The 27,312-nt window shown below is 34.8% G+C and overlaps 1 protein-coding gene across 3 annotated transcripts in view; it reads left to right on the top strand.

Annotated features, from left to right (window-relative positions):
• Positions 1 to 27,111, top strand: part of SLK (STE20 like kinase) — a 55,956-nt gene extending 28,845 nt beyond the window's left edge. For 2 of the 3 annotated variants that reach the window (XM_046654834.1, XM_046654836.1), the window contains 15 exons: positions 262 to 334; positions 496 to 690; positions 1,256 to 1,337; positions 2,512 to 2,640; positions 2,976 to 4,352; positions 6,350 to 6,480; positions 6,689 to 6,812; positions 8,292 to 8,471; positions 10,920 to 11,012; positions 17,009 to 17,138; positions 17,766 to 17,890; positions 18,413 to 18,601; positions 19,091 to 19,216; positions 20,138 to 20,251; positions 23,451 to 27,111. In XM_046654834.1, the coding sequence (XP_046510790.1) occupies positions 262 to 334; positions 496 to 690; positions 1,256 to 1,337; positions 2,512 to 2,640; positions 2,976 to 4,352; positions 6,350 to 6,480; positions 6,689 to 6,812; positions 8,292 to 8,471; positions 10,920 to 11,012; positions 17,009 to 17,138; positions 17,766 to 17,890; positions 18,413 to 18,601; positions 19,091 to 19,216; positions 20,138 to 20,251; positions 23,451 to 23,597 (3,215 nt within the window). In that variant the 3' untranslated portion in view covers positions 23,598 to 27,111. The remainder of the gene's footprint in view (positions 1 to 261; positions 335 to 495; positions 691 to 1,255; positions 1,338 to 2,511; positions 2,641 to 2,975; positions 4,353 to 6,349; positions 6,481 to 6,688; positions 6,813 to 8,291; positions 8,472 to 10,919; positions 11,013 to 17,008; positions 17,139 to 17,765; positions 17,891 to 18,412; positions 18,602 to 19,090; positions 19,217 to 20,137; positions 20,252 to 23,450) is intronic. The other variant, XM_046654835.1, reaches the window with a different exon arrangement.
• Positions 27,112 to 27,312: the final 201 nt, after the last annotated feature.

Raw genomic sequence — 27,312 nt, forward strand, 5'->3', positions numbered from 1 at the left:
TGGAGAATTTGTGATCTGAAGATGCATAAAGAATATTAAGTGTATTAATGATGGAATCTTTGGCAGTTTTTTGAGGGGAGGTGGTAGAAAGAGGGTGGTCAAAATTAGGATGGTGGAGAAGTTTTTTCTCTTTCCATTTTGCTTACCCTTTAAGAAGAGTGACCTCATTAAAGACTTGATATTGCTTTCCCCCTGTGTTGAATATGGTGAACTTTGCTTAAAAACTATCATTAATACTTTTGTATGCTTATTTATTTCAAGCGGATTTTGGAGTATCAGCTAAAAACACAAGGACAATTCAAAGAAGAGATTCCTTTATTGGCACACCATATTGGTATGTATTTTTTTTATGGATTTACAGAATTAGTTATGTCAACAGTTATTATTACTCATTAATTTTGTCCACATAATTCATTATACTGTCTATCTTTTATGTGGTTTGCAATCACTGTTCTCAAGTTAAACATCTTAACTTTCAATTCTCTGTCTTCATAGGATGGCTCCTGAGGTAGTCATGTGTGAAACATCTAAGGACAGACCCTATGACTACAAAGCAGATGTTTGGTCCCTGGGTATCACTTTAATAGAAATGGCTGAGATAGAGCCACCTCATCATGAATTAAATCCAATGCGAGTGCTGCTAAAAATAGCAAAATCTGAGCCCCCTACGTTAGCACAGCCATCCAAATGGTAAAGTATCCTAAACAAAGCTTTTTAAGAAGCAAAACTTGATACTTTATTCTTCCAGTTTTCTCAGGGTATTTAAATTTAGGTACATGATACCAAGACTAAATGAAGGAGAAAACAAGTGGTTTTTGGTGTATTTTCAAGACTTAAGGACTATATAAATGCTTATAACTAACTTTTCCCATAAATCTGAAAATACCAGTGATTTGAATTCTATATGAAAAAGATATTTTCTGTACTATGAAAAAGTGAGGCATATACGTGGTTGATCTATATTTGTGGAATTTAATATAATACAAAAATTAGAAGAATTTTTGTAATTTTTGGCATGCTTGTGAATATATGGCTGTATCTCGATGGCTAAAACTGTGAACTTACTTACCTGTATATCTAACTTGTATTTATATATGAATAACTTATAAAATCTTAATATTTTCATTAACTAGTTTTCTTCTGCTGAATTAATACTGTTACATTGTGAAACTTAAGCATAATTTATCAGAGTTTTGTTTGATTTTAATAAAAAGAAAGTGAAATAGAATGTCATTGTGAAAATTTTACTTTGAAGGTCTTCAACTTTTAAGGACTTTCTGAAGAAATGCTTGGAAAAGAATGTGGATTCCAGGTGGAACACATCTCAGCTACTGCAGGTAAAATAAGAGTAGAATGACAACAGCAAACCTTGTAATTGTTTTAACATCTCTTTAAGAATACAATTTCAGATCCATTCAGTGTGCTCTCTTTCCACTTGACTTTCCCTGTGGAAACTCTCAATACATTGTAGCAGTTAATATTTGTTTTACAAACATATGTGCTGCCTTTACCAAAAGGCATTTAGCTTATAAATCATTTCTCCTGTGCTTTTTTGATTCAGTTTGTGTTCTTTTTATTTTGTTAGTTCTTTCTTCTTTGTTAGTTACTTCCATTTTGTCTCTCCAGTTAATAGAAAGCGAGCACCTTATTATAGAGCAGATGTCTCTTACACTGAGGGTAAATGTTGAGTAAATATTGCTGACCTTTTAAAAATGATATTAAAGTGATTGTATAATTTTGTTTTATAGCAGGACCTGTTTGTAATAGTTGAAATTAAAATTTGTCAAATAATTAATATTACAGATGGAAAAATAGAATGACAAATCTTGAGGTAGTTACTATTAGGTTGAGTTACTGTTTAATTTCTACATTATAGTGTTTTAGGTTGATCTCTTTATCTGGGGGAAAAATTGCCTTGCCCTGTGCAACAAGTGTATCTCTGGAACACATTTTCTCTTATTATTTTACTTCCCCTACACTTGAAGGCTCTAGTCTCTGACAGACACTGTTAAGTGCTGTGTATGCAGAGATGAAAAAAATGTCTTTTCACTCTTAAGAATATTAGAACCATGTTAAAAAAGCAGGTGTTTACAAACACTTTTAACAGAACTTTAAAGCTTTTTGTAATTCTTTTATTGAGGCCTTATACAAGATTTATATGTATTGTTACTTTTTAAGAGCTAGTCATGTACTAACTTGAAACTTGCTTTAAATTTTAGTTTAAATTTTAGATTATGAAATTTTCAAACATACGGAAAAGTACATGTACCTACTACCCAGATATGATGTGTTATTTTTAATGTATTTTTTTTCAGATTCTTAAACAAAAAGGTACAGATACAGGTGCAGGCAGCTCCTACTCTTGCTCAATTCTCTTTCCCTCCTTCCTTTCCCAGATATAACATTATCTGAAGTTGCTTGTATTTTTACCACATAATGTTTTATATATTTGAAACTTACTTTACAAGCAAGCATTTCAGCTTGAGTGTGCTCTTTTTAATGATCAAACAGCATCCCTTTGTTACTGTTGATTCCAACAAACCAATCCGAGAGTTGATTGCAGAGGCAAAGGCTGAAGTAACAGAAGAAGTTGAAGATGGCAAAGAGGAAGATGATGAGGAAGAAACAGAAAATTCTCTGGTCAGTATTTAGAAAGGAAATTTCATTTAGATAATTTTTAGAGTTGGGTTTTAGGTATTATTGCACCTATATCTAAGGATTAATTGATGAGTAGCAGAACAAAACCTTTAATTTTAGAGGAGAAGATTAATAGCAAGTTTGCTCCTTGCTACGCATTTTTGTCATATTTATTATATGAAGATTTGTCAATTCTTTAAATTATTTTTATAACTTAATCAAATTTTACTGAATAAAGATATTAAATCATATGTATCAATTAAATATGTAAAAAACATTGTTTTGTTCACCATATTGAAGTTACGTTTTAACACTAAGAATGTTAAAATCTTTTTTAGCCAATACCTGCAAGTAAGCGTGCCTCCTCTGATCTTAGTATTGCCAGCTCTGAAGAAGATAAACTTTCACAAAATGCTTGTATTTTGGAATCTGTCTCAGAAAAAACAGAACGTAATACTTCTGAGGATAAATTTAACAGTGAAATTCTTAACGAAAAACCCACCACTGATGAACTTGAAAAAGCTCCAGAAGGTATTAATGGACATATTAACGATACTCATTTAGAAACCATGGATGAACTCCATAATAGAACAACAATAATCAAGGAAAATGGGAGAGAGGAGAAGAGACCCAAGCTTGAAAATCTACCTGACACAGAAGACCAAGGAACATTGGACACTAATTCAGTTAATGAAGGAAAAGAGAATGATATGATGATAACTTTAGAAACAAATGTTGAACAGAATCTGAAACCTGAGCAAGAAAGGGATCAGGAAAAGCAACAGATATTTGAAAATAAGGCTGTAACATCTGAAGAAATTAAAGATACTACTATTCAAACAATGGATTTAGTTTCTCAAGAGACTGGAGAAAAAGAGACAGATCTTCAGACAATTGAAAATAAAGTTGAGCTTACAAAGGAAGATACCCAAGAGAAATTGGGAAAAGATGATAAAACTCAAAAAGATATGATCAGTGATACAGGCAATATTATAGGAACAAATGAGGCAGTAGATGTTGGTCAGAAGGCAGTTGAAAACAATGCTGAGGATGCCCAGAGTAATGATGGGAAAGAAGTGGTTGAAGTAGGCCAGAAATTAGTAAGTAAGCCCTTGGAGGGTCCTGAGGCTGGTGGTACTGAGAAAGTTCCTGTTAAGGAAGTAGTTGAAACTAATGAGGTAGATCAAAAATCTATAGAAGGTAAAGGTGATGAACAATTAATCAACAGTTCAGAGAACATAGTAGAGACCAATGAGGAACCTGGGACAAGTCAAGTTGAGGAAGTTACTGAGTCAAGTAGCGCTGAAGAAATAGTGATCAGAAATGCAGTGATTCATACTGACCAAAAGGATTTAGGAAGGGAAACTGACGATGCTCGTAAAGCCACTGCTCAGATAGATACAGAGCAAAAAGAAATTCCCTGTGAAGTGCCAAGTAAAATAGAACCTCACGCTACTGCCACTTCACAGCCTGATGAACCTCAGCCTGTTCCAGTACCCAGTATTAACGTCAACTCTGAAGATGTAGAAAATAAAGGGGAAATAGGTGCTTTATCAAAAACTGAAACCATGTTGCTCCCAGACTCTGAGACTCAAAAGGAAAATGATACCGATTCAGGCACTGGTTCTACTGCTGATAATAGCAGCATTGACTTGAATTTATCCATCTCTAGCTTCCTAAGCAAAACTAAAGACAGTGGATCAATATCTTTACAAGTAAGTGTACATGGGTCCTGGTTTGGGTTTTTCTTTGTCATTTTGACAATTTAGAGTTTGTGAAACTGATGTCTTAAAAAAAATACTAAATCCATGTAGTAGTAACCTTATAAAATTCTTAAGGCCTATGAAGGCAATCAATTAAAAAGAACCAAGGAGAGAGATGCTGGATATAATCTTTAAATTTTTTGATAATACCTACCTGTTTTTGCCAACTTGATATAAACAGTGTAGTATAGTTGCTTAGTGAGATTTGGGTTCTCTTATTGCATGTATCTAGATACTGTTTTAACAAGCATAAATAATATATGAAAGAATTGAGAAATCAAGAGAATGATCTCCCTTTAAGCATGTTTAGGGGATCAACACCCCTTGATTTACCACTGGCCCATACAGATGACCATTCTTGCCGCCTCACTCGTAGCCATCAATACTGCTGTGAGAACCATTGTGGGAAAACAAGCAAAACCAAAAACTAAAACCCAGAACACTGGGAGCTTTTAGAGCATATTCTCAAATCTTATTGTGCTTAAGGGTTCCCAGGGTGAGCTATGTAGAAGTATAAGGTGGGGCCCAAGAATCAGTATTTATAACAAAAGATCCCATGGAATTCTGATACAGGTGAGCCGTGGACTACTTAGAGACTCTGGGTTGACAGCAGAAGAGAAGACTGTGAGACGCAGAAACAACTTAGGAAAACTGACCTTGGGGACAAGACTCTAGGGCATGACTGATCACCCTGCCTACCTGCCCACAATTATTACATGTATTGCCTAGACTCTCTACAGTTGTCAGTTTGTTTCACTGACTGAAATTCCATTAATCTAAAGTTCGTTCACTGACTTAATAGACTTGATAAAAAACATGCAAACACTTCTGTGAGAATTAAAGTGGTATTAATTGTAGGTACTTTAGTAGGAACTGAATAAATGGAAAGTTTGGGGTTATGGGGAGGTAGGTCTGTTTTTGGAGCATGCCCACTTTAGATTTTTAAGGGGAAGTCAGGATAGGATGTCATAGTCTAGGGATTAGGGAGAGAGCATGAGGATACCAGAAGTCTGGCTAACAGAACAAAAAGAGGTTGCAGAAAGGTGATTGGAAAGTACTAAAGATAAACTTTTAAAATTCTAATGTGTTTTGACTGTAGTATTTTCACATTCTACTTTCTGCATATCAAAACCGAGTAGTTATCTGCTCTTATCTTATATGTTTACCAAAATGTATTTGTAGGAGTGTTACAGTTCTATTATTTATATTTGCATTTAAAAAGCATTTGGAGACCAGTTGAGGAATGAAGAGTTTGGTTTGATAAAGAGTTGTAGGCAATAGCAAGCAGGCAGACTGATACTTCAGGGGTACAACAGAGGTGCTATCTTTCTAGTAACTCTAAAATCACAAATCCATCTGTGGGCCTGAGATGGAGAGGGGCTGTTGATATGGTTGATGAAATGGATTTTGACTCCCAGTCCTGGCAGTGTTTAAAAATTACCTGAGGAGCCTTTGAAAATACAAATTCCCAACCACCTTCTGATCTATTGTTTAAAGGATGAGCCCCAGGAATTAATTTTTAAGTGTTTTGTCACTGGTTCTAAAACTGAAATCAGAGGTATCTGAGAACCTACAAGGTGAAAAGAGGAAGAAAAAAATGAAAAAAATGGTTAACATGTAAAAGTTATACTGATTGTCATTTATGTGAATTGCTCATTACCTCTTGTGCCTAATTATGATTTAGTGTCACAAAAATTATACATGCACATCATCATAATGCATAATTTCACTTGAAAAAATTTGATTTCGTCTGTAAAGTCATGTGAAAGTCAGATGAGGTTTGAGATGATATAACTGGTTCTACAAATGAGTCTTAATTGCTTTATATTCATACTTTGTATGTATAGCCTTCATGACTGTTCAGTTTTGGGGTCTTTTTTTAAAGAAGAAAATGTTTCTATCGCTAGTATTTCCCATACAAAGCCTAACTAAAATAAAATCTCACTCAGGAAACAAGAAGACAAAAGAAAACATTGAAGAAAACACGCAAATTTGTTGTTGATGGTGTAGAAGTGAGTGTAACAACATCAAAGATAGTTACAGATAGTGATTCCAAAACTGAGGAATTGAGATTTCTTAGGTGAGTAGAGAAACAACACAATTAAAACTGGTTTTATGACTTCTTTTCAGTCTCTGCAAAGTCTGAAGAATAGAGAAACAAGTAAAATCTTGGCTAATTTTGGATTATTCTTTTCCATTTGAAAAAAATTATTTAAAAATTTTTTTTAAAAGCGTTACTTAAAAGGTATAATTTGTGCTCTTCTATCATTGCCATTAAATTTTATCAGACGTCAGGAACTTCGGGAATTAAGATTGCTTCAAAAAGAAGAGCAGAGAGCTCAGCAACAGCTCAATAGCAAACTGCAGCAACAACGAGAACAAATTTTCCGGCGCTTTGAGCAAGAAATGATGGTAAAGTCTTAGATTTTTGTACCATTTTGTTAATAATGAAATTTAGTGCTTTAAAGAAAACACTCACTAGTGGGTTTTAGAACTTGTTCTCTGATTACTAGACTTCTCTGGCTTTATGATGTGTTTCTGGCCTTTTTCTCTTTGGTGTTCTGGATGCCTTTTTTTTGTTTTTTTTCCCTTTTTGCCTGAAAGGATCTTCCATCTTAGTCTTCCTATCAGTGACTTACAGTGTAATGGGCGTCTTCATTTTTCTTTGATTAAAATCTGTCATGAAAACCAGGAATCACGAAGCTGGTAGATGGTTTACAAAGTTGTTAGATGTGCCTATTACTGGATAATTCAGTGTTACAATTTGACCTCTCAGATTTAGAATCCAAACTTTTAAGCCAGTCTAGAGCAGTTGTCTTCAAACCTGACTGAGTGTTAGAACTTCTTGAGGGCTTTTACAAAACACACTTACTTCTCTGGCTCCTACAGTTAAGCTTCTATATACCTATTCACAGCTGCTGAAGAAATTAGTGCTGACTAGTCAAGAGTCATTGTCATTGAGTATTTCAATTTTTACCTTGCGTCTAAAGGTGGAAAAGGAATTAGTAATGTGATATAAAATTTTGGTAACTTATGTTGAACATGTAGCTTCCTGTAAGTTAGAAAAAGATCATTTGAAATGTTATAGTATTCGTCTTTTGAATGTAAGTCTTTTGCTGTTCTTGTAATTGAAAGTGGTAAGAATTGTTTTGTGTGAAGTGTGGCATTGTGGATTACAGTAGTTGGATCGTAACTGAGAATTCCTAAGAAGATAGTGAACTTTTGTTCTCATTGAATGGTTTTATAGTACTTATATTCTGTTTTCCAGAACCTTATAAAAACTGGTTCTTTCCCCCTAAATATTTTCCAAAATGTTTTGCTTTTTAATTTCTTTTTAAAGAAAACACCCTTTATGAGTATTTGTATCCAAAGTTGCAATTATTATATAATACTTAAGTATTATTATGTAAGCAGGAATCTTTTGTTGAAAGAGTAGATTTATAATTCCAAAATATTTTTTGATGGAATAGGATGTTTTAAGAATCTTAGTGAAGAAGAGTAAATCTAATAATGACAAGTAGTGGTACATTATTAAAATAGACCTCAGATAAGGCCTTTGATTTATCAAAAATTTTGTTGGATAAATATTGAAATTTTTCTTAGTACTTCATAGCAACTGGATATTCTTCTGGATTTTCTAAAAATTTTAAACATTCTACTACTTGTGTAATAAAAAAGACATTTTCCATGTTAGAAAAAATGAAAGGCTCATCTTTTTGAAAGATTTCATAGTGTATTTTAGTGCATTTGACTTGTTCAGTATTGCAAAGGTTATATATCACCTCACTAAATTTAAATGCTAGTTATGTGTTCTTAGGAAACCTCTTCATTATAATGAGTTAATATGAGTGATAGAAAAGTTCCATGATCTTGAGCTACATTGTTTTATAGAGCAAAAAGCGGCAATATGACCAAGAAATTGAGAATCTAGAAAAACAGCAGAAACAGACTATTGAACGTCTAGAACAAGAACATACAAATCGCTTGAGAGATGAAGCCAAACGCATTAAAGGAGAACAAGAGAAAGAGTTGTCCAAGTTTCAGAATATGTTAAAGAACCGAAAGAAGGAGGTAAGTGTAACTATTGTTTTTAATTACTGAAGCTATTTTTTTAATGTACACTTAAGACTGTCTAGGGAATTAGGAATAATACTTGATAGTTAAATAGCACTCATTCATTCTTTTTATCAGTCTTCCTGACAGTCATGTAGGGTAGTAGTAAGTTCGGGCATTATCCCATTTTACTGCCAAGAAAACTGGAATAGAAGAGGGTTTAATGACCTGTTCGAGTTCACAGACTACCGTTAAATGTCCAGCTAAATCTTGGACCAGGTCTTCACATTGAGTCCAGTCCATTTTCCTTCCAGTCTCATTCCTCCCTTATTGATGCAACATTTAAGGCCTTATGTAGAATTATTCTTTGCAAGAAAACTTACTATGTTGTGTTTGTAGGTGGCAACAGTAATTTATCTTACTATTCATAATATTTAATTCATACTTAAAAAAATTCTTTTTGATTAGCTTGATTGCCTTTCTTGGACATTGTGCCAAAACAAAAGCTGAGTAACCTGAAATTTGAAATAATATCTGTGAGTTTATCAAATTGTGAGCTACTTTGAAGAATCACAGGTAGAAAATATCTGTAAAGTCATTTGATTAGAATGAATTTTTTCATTTTTCCTAAAACTGTTCCATAGTGTTATGTAATCTATTTTTGGGGTATTATTTACTATGAAAGATTGTCATTAATTCAGAAAGAGGATTTACATAATGTATTAGTGTGTCTTTTCTCCCCAAATTAAAACTAAGAGAGCTTTACATATTAGCAGTTTTCAGAGATAATTTTATGATTTATTCTGTACCTTTAGTGTAGGAGGAGAATTAACCTTTTTGTAATATAAAAGACCCCAGGGACAATAATTATGATCAGTTTTATTAGGATTGGAACAAAAAAGTCTCAACTGAACTAGTGAATGAATTTTTACTTTTGAGGCAAGTCTCAAATAGCCAAATTTATTGACTTTGATATTTAAATTATGCAGAAAATTGAACATCATATTGCTGAATTTGAGGATCTGTTTTAAAAAGGATAGAATCAAATAGTAGTAAATACAGTGTATTCTGTGGTTTTTTTTAGGTAAAGATGAATGAAATGGTATATAATTTGATATGGCTACCATTTCTAAAAATTCTTGGTTTGTTACTGTTTATTATATTTTATATTGAATTACTCTATATACCATGATATATGACCTTACTGAGGCTGCATATTAATTTTCTTAAAACCCTGGGTAGTTTTTATTGAAAGGTTATTTTTTAAATATAAGATTAAATTAAAAAAATTTATAGGTGAATATATGATTTAATCCTAAATATATGAAAGTCTCCAGATATTGTAACTATTTTGGGGTAGGAGAGTTTTAACCAGTGAATATGTTTGAGATCATGATATGCATATTTTAAATAATTGTGTATTTTTTTTCCCTTATCGCTAAACTTCTTGCATTTGGGGAGTCTCTTCCTTTTAATGGTGATTTGGTTTCATGAGGCATTACTGATGGGAAATTTTAAATACACTGTGTTAAATCAAAATCAGTCTCTTTCACGGACCATCAATAGCATGTGGTGATTTGGAATCGGGTTGCTTTTGGTGCTTTCTACTTGTAAACACATGATTATTTTTTCATAGTTGGATTACTGATCTATTGTTAGGTTGAATACATATCTAGGATTTTGAAATGATTAAAAGAAGGAGCTATAAAATACTTCATTTTATAATATACTTTATCTGGTATAATAAATCATAGCATGCTAAACTCTTACTTTATGAGTGCTTATATTACTGATTTTAAAGTTGACAATTAAGTTTGGCTTAAATTGTCAACTAAGGAGAATGTTATTCTAATCCAACACAAAATCATCAGATATGTTCATTTTTATCACACTGTGTATAAAATGGTGTGTTTTGTGAAAAAAGAGAACATAATGTCCATTTATTTCTCCTTTGTATATTCTAAGGCTTACTTTCCCTTTTGTTTTTCTTTTGGTTTCATTAAGTGGATTTAATTTAGAATTATTTCTTTGGTTTTATCAAGCCAATTATGAAATATTGCACTTTTATAAATGGCATTAGCTTTCCTTGTGTTCAATGTTTCCAACATTCAATAGATATGTTTATAATTTTATAATCTTTCAAGGTCAGTTGAGTTTATCACCTTTAGTTAAACATCGGTGCTGCAAGTAATCCTTTACTGATTGTCTTTGAATCTTGAGAGAATGATATATAGGGATAATTAAGCAACTAATTAATCTTTATATGGCGTAATGTCCCTTTCTGCACTGAGATTAAGCATGTTCTATCCTTTCATTCTTTTTCTTCAAACTAACACCTGTGCTAATGCATGTTGAAAGAACTTTTTTAACAGCTTTAATATTTGACTTGTAGCTTGTCTGCTCACATAAATGCTTGCTGTGGAGAAAGTATTATTTCCCCACCTCCTGCATGCTTATACACTGTAGGTTATAAATGAAGTGGAGAAAGCACCCAAAGAGCTGAGAAAAGAGCTCATGAAACGCAGGAAAGAGGAGCTTGCACAAAGCCAGCATGCTCAGGTAACAGCAGCAGCTTAATGCTACTAAAAACAGAAAGCAGCATTATTCTCACAGCTCAGTAAACCACGGTTGAAAGGGTCAATTCTAACTGTACTTATTATGTGATGTTGACTTCTCCTCATACAAAGGTTCCCAGGGCATTCTTTATGTAGCACTAAATTCACACTAAGGTGACATTTTAGTTGCCAATATGAAATTAAGTGGAATGTTTGGAAAGCTGACTCCAGGTGAAATAAACAAGCATGTTAATGTATAATCCAGTGTATTCTTATTTTAATCATAATGGAAGCTTATATTTTTAAGTAATAATGTCAATGTTTGATAGAAGACTTTTAGGACAGAAAAATATAGAGGGTGAGTATGTAAGCTTTGTGCGTATGAAAACCATGCCTATTAAAAGGCCATTATTTCTATAAAGTTCAAAGTTAAAGGAAAAATGGTAAATGGTAATGTTAAATGGTAGATCAAACATTTATTACTGTTAACCATTTAAGCAACTTAAAACCAGATTTTAAATATTAAGTGTGTTGGTTATGTATGTCAATGAAAAGAAGAGACATGGATTATATATTAATTGTTTCTTTAAATTATCTTTTTAGTGTGGTTTCATGTGATTTAACAAGTGGTTCCCAGACTTGAATTTTACAGACCCATGAAAAGAAACATAGAAACAACAAAGACAATTGGGGACCATGACGAATGGATTGCCATTAAAAAAATTTTAGTTTTTTGCCAAATAAGGATGTTTTAAAACTGTCGTTTACTTGTCACCATCATTTCAAAGGAGAGAATATTTTAACACCATGAAAAATGAGGAAAATATTTCATAATTTAAAATTTTTATAAAACTAGCCTATGAATAAATTTAGGGTTTTTTTTCTATGAGCCAGTGAAAAATTTTGTCTCTGCCTAGTGTGGGGATTAGTAGTTAAGGTGATAATAGCAAACACAGCATTTACTATGCGTCAAGGACTGTTCTAAATACTTTACCTGTATGAACTCATTTGACTTCACAACATATAAGGTAGTTGCTGTACTCTTATTACCTGTATTCTACAAGTGAGGGAATTAAAAACACAGGAAGGTTGAGTGATTCTCCCAAGGTCACACATCTGGTTAGTAGTAAAGCCAGAATTCTTGTTCAGGCAAGTTTGGCTCCACATTTCATACACTGAACCACCATATGATACCGTCTCTCATGTTTAAGCTCTGCTTTCTGTACCTAACCTAGACTCTTATCAGCTTAGCCCAGTGGTTGCTGGCAGTGTCTTATTAATAGCTGAAGAAGTCGTCCTTGTTGGCCACACATCTGTTTTCAGATAATTTGGATTTCAAACCAGATGATAACAATATGGTTTTGCCTTGTAAAGGAATATCGACTTTTTTAATTCCAAAAGGAATCAGACTCTACTGTCGAAATTGACAATTTAATGTTGAATGAATTAGGTAATCCTATGCTTCAGCAAAACTTTGTTGGTTATTTTTCGTATAATTCTGAGCGCTGGCCTGTATTTTCCAACTAAAGCTTAAAGCAGTAGTAAATTTCTCCCTGTAAATTTAGTGGAAAATTTAGTAATCTAACAGATTTCAAAAGTGTTTCTCTTTAGATACTGCTTTTGATGAAGGTGCGAAAACTTGATAACTTTACAGAGTCTATTTTAAACTTTTTTTGAGAATTTATGAATAATAGCCATATATTCATGGGACCAGAATGTATTTGATTATCTAGTCCAGTGGTTTTCAGACTTTACTCCCGGGAGCTCTGGAGTTAGGAAGAAGCACCTCGAGAATCCTTCAAAAAGTGAAGACTGTTGGGCTCTGAGGCCCTGCTTCTACCTTAACTAAAACAACACCACTTTTCATCTGTTCCGTAAACTTTATACATTTTTTTGATGAGTTTTTTTAAAAGAAGGTTTGACTGGTTGAAAAACAACAGCAGCAAACTGGAGTTTGGAAACCACTGCTCTAGTTCACATCCTTCATTTTACAGATGAGAAAGAGGGCCCCCTGTTCAGTGACTTGTTCCAGGCCTCAAGAAACTCAACATTTGTATAATTATTTTTCCATTTACCAAAAGTCATTCAGCTGCATTCTCACCTGGGAGGTGCGTTGTATTCTGATCCACAGGGTGTTGCTCAGGTCATGATTCAGTCTTTTCAGTTGTCGTCTTGTGCAGTCTTCAACGCCCAAATGCAGGACGTAAGTCCCACATACCTGTAGGAGGATGCCTTCTCCTGTTTTACCTGCTTTTTCTTTGGCTCACATGTGCCTTTTCATTGTTAGCTTTATTTGTTAAAATCTAGATGATTGATAGATGATAATGTCAGTAATGAAGTAATAGTAATGACCTGACGTGAACTTTATAGTACAGTATTCTTCAAAGAGTTTTCACATTTGATTCTCATGCCGCTACCCTAATATAGGGATGGAGTGTGTCCGTTTTGCAGATGAAGAATTCGAGGCACAGAAGACCAAGTGATCTGCCTAAAGTCACAAAAGAGATTAATGGTAGAGCTGGAACTAGAACACTTCTAATACAGTGTTCTTTTTTTCTATCTACCCCACCATAAATTTTAGTTTGAGATTTTCTTTTTTTTCAGGAAGTGTCTTCCTAGTAGTATTTTATAAGCTTTGCACATGTGAGAAATTGAATGCTGTGATTAGATTTTATCTTTGTGTGAAGTGACATTTTGATTGCATATATGTTTACGTAGATGTTTAAATTATGGGTATGGTCAGAAAAGCCATATTAAATGTGGTGATTTAAGTTCCATTTAACTCTAGTTTTTACTATTCAAATTGTCCACGATGAATAGTGAGTTGCTGTTCTCCTTACTGTAGTTTTAAATTACGTCTGGAGTTCCAGGCTGTATTCTTTCTCACAGTTTCTATAGGGAAGTGAATAGTTTATTTAACACTATAATTTTTGTTTGTGATATTTGATATACACAACTGGAGTAGATAGAATACAGCTTGATTTCAACCCCTCCTTTCCCCTCTCCTGCAGTTAGACTGATTTTTTTTTGTCATTGGCAGCTGTTGGACTCTAGTTTTCCAAAAGAGTAAGCAAAACATTAATTTTTTTAATGAGAGGGAGAAATTATGAATTACGAACTCTTTTCTGATCATTACCATTTTTAGCTTTTCTTTTGAGTTAAAATGATCAAAACTGTTCAAATAGCCCAATATATTATAACCATTACTTGTAGTTTTCTAGACTCAAAAGTTGTGTTTTTAGTATTTATAGTTATCTGATTAATATGATAAAATTCCTTATCAGAATTTAAACTTGTACGTTTGAAGGGCACTCACTTTACAATTTGTGTCCATTTAAAAATTATTTGTTACTCCTAATGATCACATCCATTTGCAGTATATTTTTTTTAGAGTGAATGCAATTTGTGTGATCTTTTTGGAATGTAAGATCACTTTTCTTTTAGATCCTAAGAGTAATTTCTAATTTATAAATTCTATCGTGAATGTATTACTTGGCTTTTGAAGTTAAGAAATTTAATGAAAGCTCAATAATACTAAATTTCATTTCTTTTGAGGTAATAAAGCATATTGATTAGTATGTAAGGAACCTTTCAGGTAGTTTTTAGTTTTAATATAAAAAATCATTTGTACAGTATCCTTTACTACGTAATCATCCAGACTCTGCTTAACTATTCGTGTCCATTGCTCTATAAGGCAACTGGTGTCTTTGCTAACTCTGATTGTTAGAAAGCACTTCCATGTGTTGCCTACCTTGGCTCTTCCCTCGATTGTTTCTTGCCTTCCGGAACAGCACAGTGCTGGTTTGCCTGCTTCTATACAACAGTCTTAGCTCCTCTTTCCCCTTGTGTATTGGCTGCTTCAGGGTGTGCTGCTGTAGTTCTTTCAGTCATACATTGTGTGGCATGGTTTCTGTACCCTTTATTCCCAGCTTTGAGTTTTCTGTGGTTTACTTTTGAACTTTCGAAAGTGTGATACTAAGAGAAGGGGCCCACTACTCTTTATGTGGACTGACAGAAAAAACCTATTTGGGACCAAAAGAGTGGAAGTTCCTTGAGGGCAATCCTGTCTTTTAGTAATTTTAGTGTCTCTGTAACTAGTACAGTGCCCAGCATTTACTAAGTGCTTAATAAAGATTTTCTTTCAACTGAACTCTTATCTTCCTTAATCTGGACATAAATATATTATAGTAATATAATAAAAAACTGCATTGACACGAAATTGTCTTCACTTTTTTAGTGGCATTGGCTTAATTTACCTTTTTAATTTTCACATATTTATTCACCCCATTGTGTATATTTGAACTTGATTTTTTCGAATCTAAATATTTATATTTATGCTAATTTGGACCCATCATTTCTGTCCATACAGATATTTTTCAGAAGTCCTTTTTACAAACCAATGGTAAAAATGTCGAACAAAAGAAAACCCTTGATATATCTTGGAGATTGGATTGTTTATTAAACAAATTTGCATATAAAAATTTTACAATGAAATAAAGGAAAGTTTAATTTTTATTAAAAATGATACTGTAGGAAGAAGAGAAGCTTGAATAACTTACTTTCTTTGTTATAACTGCTTAAAAGATAGATGTGGAGAGTTTGCATTTCTTTAAATAAAAGTCAAAAGGCCTTATTCTAGATAGTTTAATTTAAATATTCATTGAGGCTTTTTTTCCTTGGACAAAGTTAGATAGGTGACTGTGGTTAAGTTGGCAATTGTATTTTATAGAGGCAATTTATTAGTCTTTCTGCTACTGTGTGTTTGTATTTATGCCAAAATACGGCAGCATTTGTGACTCCAGATTACTTTAACAGGGTGTCATGAATGGTAAGACCTGATTCGCACCTCCAGAGACACAGTAGTAAGGCAAGCATCTTGAGGAACTCTGGGAGACTCACTCTTTGTGCATTGAAGACCAGGCTGGTAGTGATCCATATCGTGTCAGACTCTGTTCGAGGCCTAAAGAATAGTTCCAAAGCAGATCTTGGAGTTTTATATTCTCTTGAATGTGCAACAGGAGGGATTATAGATGAAGTGCTGCTTTAACTCTCAGTTTCTAAAGCCACACTCAAACTGAATATCCCTTGAGCTAATCTCAAACTGCTCTGACTGCCGAGAGAGGGATGGAGATCCAAACATTTACAGGCAAAGCTTACATTTCTCCAATTTGGATATTATTGTTTTCCTTCTGTAAATGTATGAGTTAGCGTAAAGACCATAAGTCACTTTCACATTTCCTTTTCTTACACAGTGATTGAAGGATTTTTTTTAAAGTGTAAATTTGACATTTGTGCACATATTATGTACTCAGTAAATATTTGTTGAATGAATGAGTGAATCCCAAACATGTGAGTAGAATTCTCTCATTATAAGGAATTTTGTTTGTGAATTTCTAAAGTGTAACTCACTTTCCTATTCCTAGTTCACGTGTCTTTAGCAGTGTACTATTTCTCATTAAGTCCTCAAATTGTTGTTGTTCTTTTCAGGTACAGATTGTAGAAACAGAAACTATCATCTCTATTAGTGTAGCCATGGTATTTCTTCCTCTGTATTTCTTAGAAAAATAGTTTAAAATTCTGATGTGTCTTTTACTTATTTGCTTTTTATGACCTTTCTTCCTAAAACGCATTCTTGTTTATGCTTGTTTTATCCACACCATAGTGCAGTGACTAGTCAGTTTTATAAGTTGTAAATTTATTTTCCCAAAGGTGTCAGTGTGTAATGGGGCATTTTAATTATGAGTAGGTCATAGACTTCTTTTGTGCATATTATTAATAGTGAATTTAGAATATTATGTATTCTACTTTTTTTCTGGGCTTGAATTGGGTGACTAATACATTTATATTATATGTATATTCTATAATTTTGGTGGTTTTTAAGTCCAGTTAACTTGAGAAACTTACTTTAGAAGTCTTGTTAAGCACTAATATAGTCATATAGATAAATGGGTGTTTCATTCAGTAGGTACGTATTAACTGATGGCTAACTGTGTCTAATAGGAACAAGAATTTGTTCAGAAGCAACAACAAGAATTAGATGGCTCTCTGAAAAAGATCATCCAACAGCAGAAGGCAGAGTTAGCCAATATTGAAAGAGAGTGCCTGAATAACAAACAGCAGCTCATGAGAGGTATGTGAAACTACGCAGCATATGGATATGTATAAAATCATATGTCACAAACATTGCTGAGATATACTTTGAAATTATTTGAATGCTTTCCTTTGTTAGAGTGCTAGAGGGCAAGAAAGATTATTGTTGAGGTAAATAAGAGGAAAAATCCAAATTAGGAAATACTGCAAGATACAGAATTCCCTTATGACAGTAGAAGTAAACATAAACATATAATCCTTAAAACATCTTTTTGTCCAGATGATGCTAGAAATATACCTGAATAATTTTGTATACTCATCATTCCTTATAGTTTTTGATATATTTAATGGCTGCATGATAGAATGGGATTTTAAGCACTTATTTCTCCCAACAAATAGCTCAGATTTTTTTTCTTTCTCATTAAGATGATAAAAGGAAATTTTGGTGTTGAGGGTGGGATAGTCTTTGTTTATAGGACATCAGAACAGAATGGAAAGTGGTAATAGAGATTATCTTTACATTGGTAATGTTTTATTTATAATTCAGAATGTCCTATGTGTATTAGTCAGTGTATATAGAACACTTTTATGTAAATATTAAAATGAAGACCAAGGTACATTAGTAAAAAGAGCAAAGTGACATTTTGAAAATTGCTTTTTCTTCTAGCTCGAGAGGCTGCAATTTGGGAACTTGAAGAACGACACTTGCAAGAAAAACACCAGCTGCTCAAACAGCAACTTAAAGATCAGTATTTCATGCAAAGACATCAGCTGCTTAAGCGCCATGAGAAGGTCAATGAAGGGAAAATTTCACTTTTTTGTTCATTTTAAAGTTTACAGAGCTATTCAGTTTTGAAACTTATGTTTCTTTGAGAATGAATTTTAGATTTCCGTTCTTTTGTCCTAAAATTTCTTTGATGAAGTTTGGAGTAATTAATTGTATCTTGATCATGATTGTAAAACTTCTTTTCCACAGATTCCAAGGAAGGTAACTAATTATGATGCTTAAAGGCCTCTTATACATTATAATCTTCATCTTGTCTCTAAAAGGTAGCTACTGTGGCTCCATTTATGGTTCAAGTATCTTATAAACGTGGACTACCTATACTTAGTAAAGGAGAATTTCAATATAAGACTCTTGTTACTAATAGCTTTATTCTTCTTAAAATTATTTTTTGCCTAATATTTTGCTGGTTGGTATGCAACAAAGGAGAGAGTAATTTTGGGAAACAGCAAAAACGAAATGTTATATTTCAGTATATGTGTTGGTACTATTATATCTGTGTCATTGGATTCTGTTTAAAACTTTCTTAGGAAACAGAACAAATGCAGCGTTACAATCAACGACTTATTGAAGAATTGAAAACCAGACAGACTCAAGAAAGAGCAAGACTGCCTAAGATTCAGCGCAGTGAAGCCAAGACTCGAATGGCCATGTTTAAGAAGAGTTTGAGAATTAACTCGACAGCCACACCAGATCAGGACCGTGACAAAATTAAACAGGTAAATAAACAAATTACCCTGTTCTCTTTTAAATTTAATAAATTTGAATGACCTTTAGAAATGCAACATAATTGTGTTGTAAACATTTAGAGCCACTTGGGCTTGTTGATGTTCACCTTGGCTCCGTGGGCTGGGGCTCCATAGATGGCATCTGCCAATTCAGGCTTCCTAGGGTGGTGGCCACAGAGGGCAAAGCGCTCCCTCCTGTGCCCATACCACATCCTTGGCTAGACTGGTTCTAAGACCAGCCCTGGGAATGAGGTGACTTGGACGCCTTTTCAAGTCAACACGCATGGCCTGACTAAACCTTCAGAAGTCCCCGCCACCACCAGAGCCATGATGTGGACTCCAGCTTTGAGTCACAGCTTATTGTTACTTGCAACTTTAGTTTATTATAGTTTAAGTTTTGTTAAATTCCTTAATTATACCTTTGGAAGATAAGAAATTACATTGCTTGTTAATCATATTTATCTTTTGTTTTTCTTGTAGTTTGCTGCTCAAGAAGAAAAGAGGCAGAAAAATGAGAGAATGGCTCAGCATCAAAAGCATGAAAATCAAATGCGGGATCTTCAGCTGCAGTGTGAAGCCAATGTCCGGGAACTGCATCAGCTGCAGGTTAGATATGGAAGGTGGAGACGGAGCTGGGGTCAGTGGGCAGCACAGGGGGCTGGATTTGAGAAAACAATAGCTACTAAAGTAGACTGCACTTATCTCCTGAAAATGCTGGGATTGAAAGGCTTTGTTTCTTGTATAGACCCAAATCGAGATCAGTTTAGTATCATGGACACTGGTTTAGATTTTTTATAACCATTATTAACATACCTCCTGAAGCTAAATTATAACCTAAGAAGTTGAGTCTTTCAAAAGTAGTATTGAGTATTTTTAGTATGTTTTGCAAAGAAGATGAGCAAACTTTTCAAAATGATATAGGCAGTTTTGTTATCAGATTCTGAATTTAAAATTTCATTTAGAGAGAAAAATTCATTTTGTTCTAGGTTTTTGAAAAAAGTGATAAACTAAATATATAAGCATTTTTCTCCTAATAAATTTAAAGGTAACTTTAGAGAAGACTGTTTATTGGGCCTTACCTGGAGCATACAGCCTATGTAGTATATAGCCTGAAATGTTCAATTTCAGAGTAGTGTTCTCATTGTGGATGCTCTACATATTGGCGTGATATACTCAATAGAATAGTTCCTAATCCCACATTCTGGTACCAATGGGTAAAATGCAAATAGGCTTCCCTCTGAAGTGTCAGTTTTATGAGCACACCTTTTAGAAAGGGAAAACAGGATCAAACTAATTCTTTCTATTTAAATTCTTTTCATATGGTAAGTAACAGATCTGGCTTCTAAATTTGCAAAAATGATTCTATGACTCATTTCATAATTCTTCGTCCTTGGTTTTTATAGGAGAATTTGAACCTCAATAATAGCTTGATGTTTGATGAGTAATTTATTATTTTGGAAGATAGTTGTATTTGTGAAAAATTGCTCAGTTGATCTGACATATTTTTAATCCAAATTTTATTTTCAGAATGAAAAATGCCACCTATTGGTTGAGCATGAGACTCAGAAACTAAAGGAGTTAGATGAGGAACACAGCCAAGAATTAAAGGAATGGAGAGAGAAATTGAGACCTAGGAAAAAGGTAATTTTAAAAGCTTTAATTAAAATATGTTTGCATTCATCCAGCTAGCCAGTCCTCTGTTGGCTCTTTACCTAATATGTGTCAGGTGCAGTATCAGGGACAGGAGATACTGAGAGGAAGAGAAAGTCTCTGCCCTCAGAAGGTTCAGAATCTAGTGACAAGCAATTACAGATCAGTAGGATCATTGCTCTGAAGGAGGTAAGTACAAGATACAGGGGAGAGGAGCACAATGTGTAGGCAAAGGAAGAGGGGTGCTTAAAACTGCCTGGGGAAGTCAGGGAAGCTTTGGAGAGGAGATGCCTTGTAAGCCAAGTGAGGCTTGAAGGATGAGTTAAGAGCTTGCTAGGCAGACTGACATATTGGGGTGGGATGGGGCAATTGAAGTACTGAGATGAAAATGAGGTATACAGGAATCATAAGTAACTCCCTATCATTGTAACGTTATGAGGATTGTGTGCCTATGTGTAGGCATTAAGGAGAGAAGGAAGGAAGTGATGACAGCTTAGTCTGGACAGGTCTCTGGAGCCAGATTACAAAGCCTTTGTAAACTATGTAGATTGACAATCTAGTGAAATAGGAGTGGCTTCCCTCCCCCGGCCGGTCAGCCAGCCATCCTCCTTGTTTGCACTTGACTCCCTGCCAGCCTGGTCTAATCGGTCACCCATTTTGACTCTGTTTTTACTATCACTGTTTGATCCTTTCCCTTTGTTAATTCTCAAGCTTAAACGTTTATTTTCTCTTAGGCTTCCTGCCTGCTGTACATTTCAATCAGTCCTTTCTTCTATTTATCCAGTCAGTCAGTCAATCAATCAATCAAGGAAATAGGTATTTAGCATCTACTATGTGCTAAAGGTTCTAGAGGAAGTGAAATGACCAAGTCACTTAAAAGTATGTCTTTTTAATTTAAATTTTATTTATTGTGAAATTTTTGAATAGGTAATACATTCCTGTGGTTCAGAATTGAAAAGGCATGGAAGAGCAAACAGGGAGAAGTCCCTTTCTCTGGTTTCTTTGAACTCTGCAGTCTAGCTTTCACCTCACATAACCAAATCCTATGGCATTATGTAACTCTTCTCGTTAACAATCTTGTTTCTTACAATTCTCTTCTTGCCTGACTTTTGTGACATACTCTCTTCTTTCTCTGTGCTCTTCATCACCTTTTCTTTGTCTTCCAGTCACCTGAAATGTTGACATTTCCTAGTTTTAACCCCCTTATCTCTGTTCTTTATCTTGATGATCTTGTAGCTAGTCGTAGCTTCAACTGTTGCATATTTAAAGACGATTCCAAAACTGGCGTAGTAGGGCTTGTATAGAGCACAAATTCTAAAAGTCATATCGATTGGGTTCAAATCTCAGTGCTGACACTGATTAATTTTGTCGCTTAACATTTCTAAGCCCACTTTTCCTCATTTCTAAAACAAGGAGTCTGCTACCTATCTAACTGGGGCTGTTAAGACAGTTAAAAGAAGTGACGTGTGTATAGCACTTGTCCCAGTACCTGAGCCGTGGTCAGGGTTCAGTGGATGGTTGCTATTGCTACTATTATTGTTTTATTGTTGTCGGTTCGTGCTCTGAGGTCTCATTTTCCACTTGAGTGTTCCCTTCCTTCTCATTTCGTTCAGGCCTGTGTCTCAGTATCATCTCATCAAAGCTCCCTCTTTCTGATAAATATCCGTAAAGTAGCCTCCATGCCCACCTCAGATACTCCCTATCTCCTCACCTTTCTTTGTTTTTCTTCATAACATTCATCACAACCAGACACATTTGTTTACTGTCTTCTCAGAATGTAAGCTCCTTGAGAGCAGAGACATTATCTCTTTGTTCACTGAGATATACCCAGCTTCTAGAACAGTTCCTGGCACATCGTAGATGATTAATATGTACCCGTTGAATGTGGACTAAAGATTGTAAACTCAGGGCCAGCCCAGTGGCGCAGCGGTTAAGTTTGCACGTTCTGCTTCTCAGTGGCTCAGAGTTCACTGGTTTGGATCCTGGGTGCGGACATGGCACCACTTGGCAAAAGCCATGCTATGATACACGTCCCATATATAAAGTGGAGGAAGATGGGCATGGATGTGAGCTCAGGGCCAGTCTTCCTCAGCAAAAAGAGGAGGATTGGCAGCAGTTAGCTCAGGGCTAATCTTCCTCAAAAAAAAAAAGTTCCGTAAGGGCCTAATGAGCCTTGTGGTCTCTAGCTCCTTTTCCTTTCTTCCTACTTGCCTGCCATCACCAGTGTGTTTATCCTCAAGAACATCTCTGAAACTATCATAGTGGTGTTGATAAATCTTTAGTTTCATCAGAATAAAATGTAAATACCTCATTTTGACTTTGAAGCCCTCATGGTGCTACCCATTGGCCACAGTAAACCTTTCTAGCTTCATCTCCCACTAGCCGCTTTGTTCCCAGTTCACGTTCCAATATTGGGTATAATCACCATTACTCACACCAACTCCGAGGTTTCCTGCCTCTGTGCATTGTTTCAGCCACCTCTCTCTGGCATGCCGTCCCCATCCTGTCTATTAAATTCTTATCTTTCCTTGTCTTTTCCTTTCTAAGACTAAGCTCATGTTTCACCTCTTCTGAGAAATCCTCCCGCCTCCTGCCATCTTCTCCTTACTTTGTACTCTGCAGCAGCTCTTAGCCCTGAATAGCTTGTCCATAAGTCATTGACTCCTCAGGTATCTTCCAGGCACTTACTATATTTGCTCTGTATTGTGGGAATATAAAGATGCATCTGGTTTAGGTTTTACCTTCAAACAACGTATAGTCCAGTGTGGAAGAAAAGGCGTGCACATGAATAGTCTAAATAAAAAATAGAAAATGGTAAGTTCCATGTGGGAGAGACAGATAACAGTTAATAAGTGCCATCTATTGAGTGCCTAGTATGTGTTAAGTGCCTCATTATCACATTTAATCCTCACATAGCAACCCGGTGAGAGATTATCCCTATTTTATGGCAGAAGAATGAAATGATTCTGTAATACAGACAAGTAACTGAGCCAAGTTATCAGTTCATGTGGCTGAGCCAAGACTTGAACCTAGGGGTGTGCGTAGCCTGTGACCCTGACTGTTGAGCAGTCTGGGCTTCCTTAGGGTAATATACAGAGAAAATGTTTTGGGCAAATAGTTTATCTCGGCTATCAGAGTAAATTCTCTTTGTAACACCAACACATAATTTCTTTCTCCCTTCCTTTTTAAGACACTGGAAGAAGAGTTTGCCAGGAAACTGCAGGAACAGGAAGTGTTCTTTAAAATGACCGGGGAGTCTGAATGCCTTAACCCCTCAACACAGAGCCGGATTTCCAAATTCTATCCTGTTCCTAGCTTGCATTCCACTGGATCGTAACAATGGGAAGCATTCTGTGGTTGGGTTTGGCTTTTTACATATGTCATTCTGTTCTCTTCATCTTCTGCCACAGTCTGTGGTAGAGAGCTCAAGAAGACAATCACCGGCCTCACCTTCTAGGTGTTTCTCTGTTTTTCTGTTTTGTTTGTTTAGCAAAGATGAAGGGAAAGGAACTAAGACAGATGCTCGGCCATGTTGGCAATGTGGCATCTTGCAGTAATTCCCTAAGGTGATTTTGTATATTAATCTTAAAAATTGTGTTCTTTAGACACTGTTACCTGAAAAACTACTAGAAATATAGTGTTTAAAGTTATTTTAGAAAGCCTGTTACAGCACTAAGTATTAGTAATTATCTTTTTACCTGACCCAGCTTCTCAGTGATGCCTAAATTCCACAGTTGAAACTCCTGTAGAGAGTTGGAGTAATTTTCTTTTGGTGAATCAGCTCTCTTGAAAAAGGTATAAGTTGCTCAAAATATATTGATTCAGTAAATAAATCGGTTTTATCTTTAAATAGCAAAAAATTCTTTTCAAAGAGAAAAATTATTTCAGTAATTTTTCTAAAATAATTACCTGTGTAGGCATGAACTAATCATTCACGGTGCTAGTTTTATTAAGATAGTGCCTAAAACACTAAATTTCAGTCGAGTCTAAAATAGGATTTTGTTTTTTGATCCAACAGGGACAGAACATCCTTAGCATTAAGCATTATTGTTTTATAAATTTTGCTATTACCATTTGATAGAGATTTTCATCCTAAAATGTATGTTATACAAAGTAGGAAAGATGAAAAAAAAAGTAGCTTTTAGATGTCCAAACTGGAAATGTAAAACTCACCAAATTAAAAGAAATATAAATATAACTGTCCCAGCTTATTTCCTAAAATAGCGCATGAGCTGGTTAAATGACTTCTCCCATCTTAGCAAATTCTGTTCGTTTGAAACTCTGTCAGAGGCCTGCAGGCTGTGTTATATTTATAAATGTATTTTCTGAAATTAATGTTAAAAGTGACATTTGTTCAGAATACTTTTTAAAAAAGAATTTAAGTAAAATATTTAGGCAGATGTCAGAAATGACTTTTTGTTGTTTTGAAAATACAATCATTTGTATTTTGGGTATATTTTGTCCCATGTTTAAATTGTTTAGTTTAATCTGAGTGGGAAAAGCCTTAAACTTTATCATGTGGTTGCTGATATGTGTAATTATTAATGAAATGTTCACTCTTAGTCCCTCTTGAGGCTTAGAATTTCAAGCACGTTTCAGGTCAAACAGTATTATAAACTGTGCTTTGCTGTGTGAGAGGGCACGTTTGTAAATGATGCTTGCTGCCTGCCCTTTGCAACCTACTAGGTACCAAATTGTACAAGTTTCAGCTTTTAGTTATATTACATTTGAGGCTGGTGAAAAATTTAAATGTAACTTTGTGGGAACACTGATTCACATTAAGAACATGTAAATATCTGTAGCACTTTCTTGCGATTAATTTGAAAACTTTGAATGCTGAACCTTTTTTTGTCAGTGGTTTAGATGGTTTAAAAATGCACGTGATTTTAGTTTTGTAATTGTTTTGACAAGCATAATTTACTTGGACAGCTTTGTAGGTAGCCTTAACTTCTGGCCAAGTTTGTTTTTTATATAAATATATATACATATATATATATTATGTATGGTTGTAAATTCATACACTTATCACATGAATATGTTACTGTATACAAAGCTCTTTTAATGCTTTATTCTCAAATGCTGGGTTGAAAAATGTTTTGAAAGCCTTTTAAAATATATATCTTTATAAAGTAATATTCAGGATGATGATGGAAATTGTTTATATTATGATAAAAATGACAGTATAATCTTACTCAGTTTATTTAATGATTTATTTTAAGGTGGAGAGAAGAGGAGGGTTCTCATACCACTTTCTCCTTTGAAATTTTCAGTTTATTGGCTTTTAAAAAATTAATACTTAAAGCAGTGGACATTTTTTCAGGATCATTTAAATGATATTCTGTCTGCTGCATAGTGTGTGACACATAATTAATTTGGTTTGGATATTTGATTCTTTTTATTCCTTTCAACTTGACATTGAGAGGATTGAATAAAGGAATGAGGCTCCGAGTAGGATGGTTACAGTCTGCTAAGTTTACTAGCAACGCTTGCATCTCCCTTAAAACTGCCCTTTGGACTCAGTGTTATGCTTGCGTTCTCTTTCAGATGTGGCCATATTCATTTGGGTGCAGGACTACAAAATGATACATAATGTAGAAATGAAACATTCATTTTAATACGTAAAGTTACATAAATCTTTTCAGAAAGTGTTTTGTTATAGAATATGCTGTTTGTACCCATCCCTGCCGACTTCTTGTTAGGTCCTATATGCAAATAAATAATAGTGATCTTTCTTCCTGCATGAAGTGTAGGTGGGGAGTGAGGGAGGGGTACAGACTTCTTTGAAATCAAAGATTACAGTCAAATCCATTCCTGATTTGATTGTTTCCTTGCTGTGGCAGAATGTGCTATGAAATGCATAAAAGAAAGTCTCTGTATGTGTACCCCAATTACTTAGCCTCCCCTCTTCTCCCTGCGTGCTGCAGCTACACCAGACCGCCACACTTCTGCAGGTCGAGCGCACAGAGCTGGTTGCACCGGGTTGCCTTTCCTAGTCCTGTCAATCCGTGGTTGGGCGTGAACTGCTGAGTTAGCTGCTATTCTATATGGAGTCACAATTAAGCTTTTTCTTACCCTTTTCTATGGGGAAGCTATAGGGTGGGTAAGGAGGAAATTTAGAGTGCTTATACTTTGCTGAAAATATTAGGACTTTCCTGTGACAGGATACAGCAAATTGTAACTAAATATAAACCAGAACCAGAGCTACCTCTAAGTAGTGTTTCCTCAAGCACAAAGCTCTCAGGCACATGAGACCCGCTGTGATGGAGGGTCTCTGATTTCTTGAGCATCAGCGAGTTTCAGAAGTGACTGTCTTTTGTACTCTTCTAGTTCCCTTGTAACTACACACTTTTCCCCATTCCACACTGTGCTTACATGACAAAGACTCTCCTGAGAAGCCAAATTCAGTCAAATGATTAGCTAGAGATACTGTTGATTAATGGAAAACCTGGAACTGAGGTGAAAGAGGAGAGTTCGTTCCAGTTCGAATAGTCTTCTGATTAAATTAGTCAGTTCTTTTCTGGGAAATGATCTTTTATAGGAAATGGGATATTTTAAATGCTTTTCTTAAGTTGAAGGCACAACAGTTAATGCCTCTATTGCTGTTCTCTGGCTGACATGGTTTTGATACAGCTTTAAAACTTCTGCTACTAAGCCTGGGATAGAATGTTATACCAGTTTTAAATGTTGGCTGCAGCTTTTTGTGATCCTTCTCTGATTTGCAGTGTAATAACTTCACAAGCTACATTTTCAGAAAGAATTTTCTTTCAGATAATGCCTCTTGTTTATTTGGGAGCAACATGTCTTTTCAATATGGGATTGACAAATGAAAAATAAAGTTATTTCTTAATCTGTTTTGGGAAGCAGTCTTTCCTTGAGAATCTTTGAAACTAGATTTTCCTGCATGACAGTCTTGCAGCCTTTTTGGTCCTGGTTGTATTTTAACACTTGCAGCCCTCCAGGTCTTCTGACCCTTTCAGACTCGCGCATATCCCTCACCGTCTGTAGTCACCACGCAGGAAGGTCGTTTTTACTGGGAACTTGGAGGGGATGTC

The sequence above is a fragment of the Equus quagga genome, chromosome 2 (assembly GCF_021613505.1).
Source record: "Equus quagga isolate Etosha38 chromosome 2, UCLA_HA_Equagga_1.0, whole genome shotgun sequence".
Lineage (NCBI taxonomy): Eukaryota > Metazoa > Chordata > Mammalia > Perissodactyla > Equidae > Equus > Equus quagga.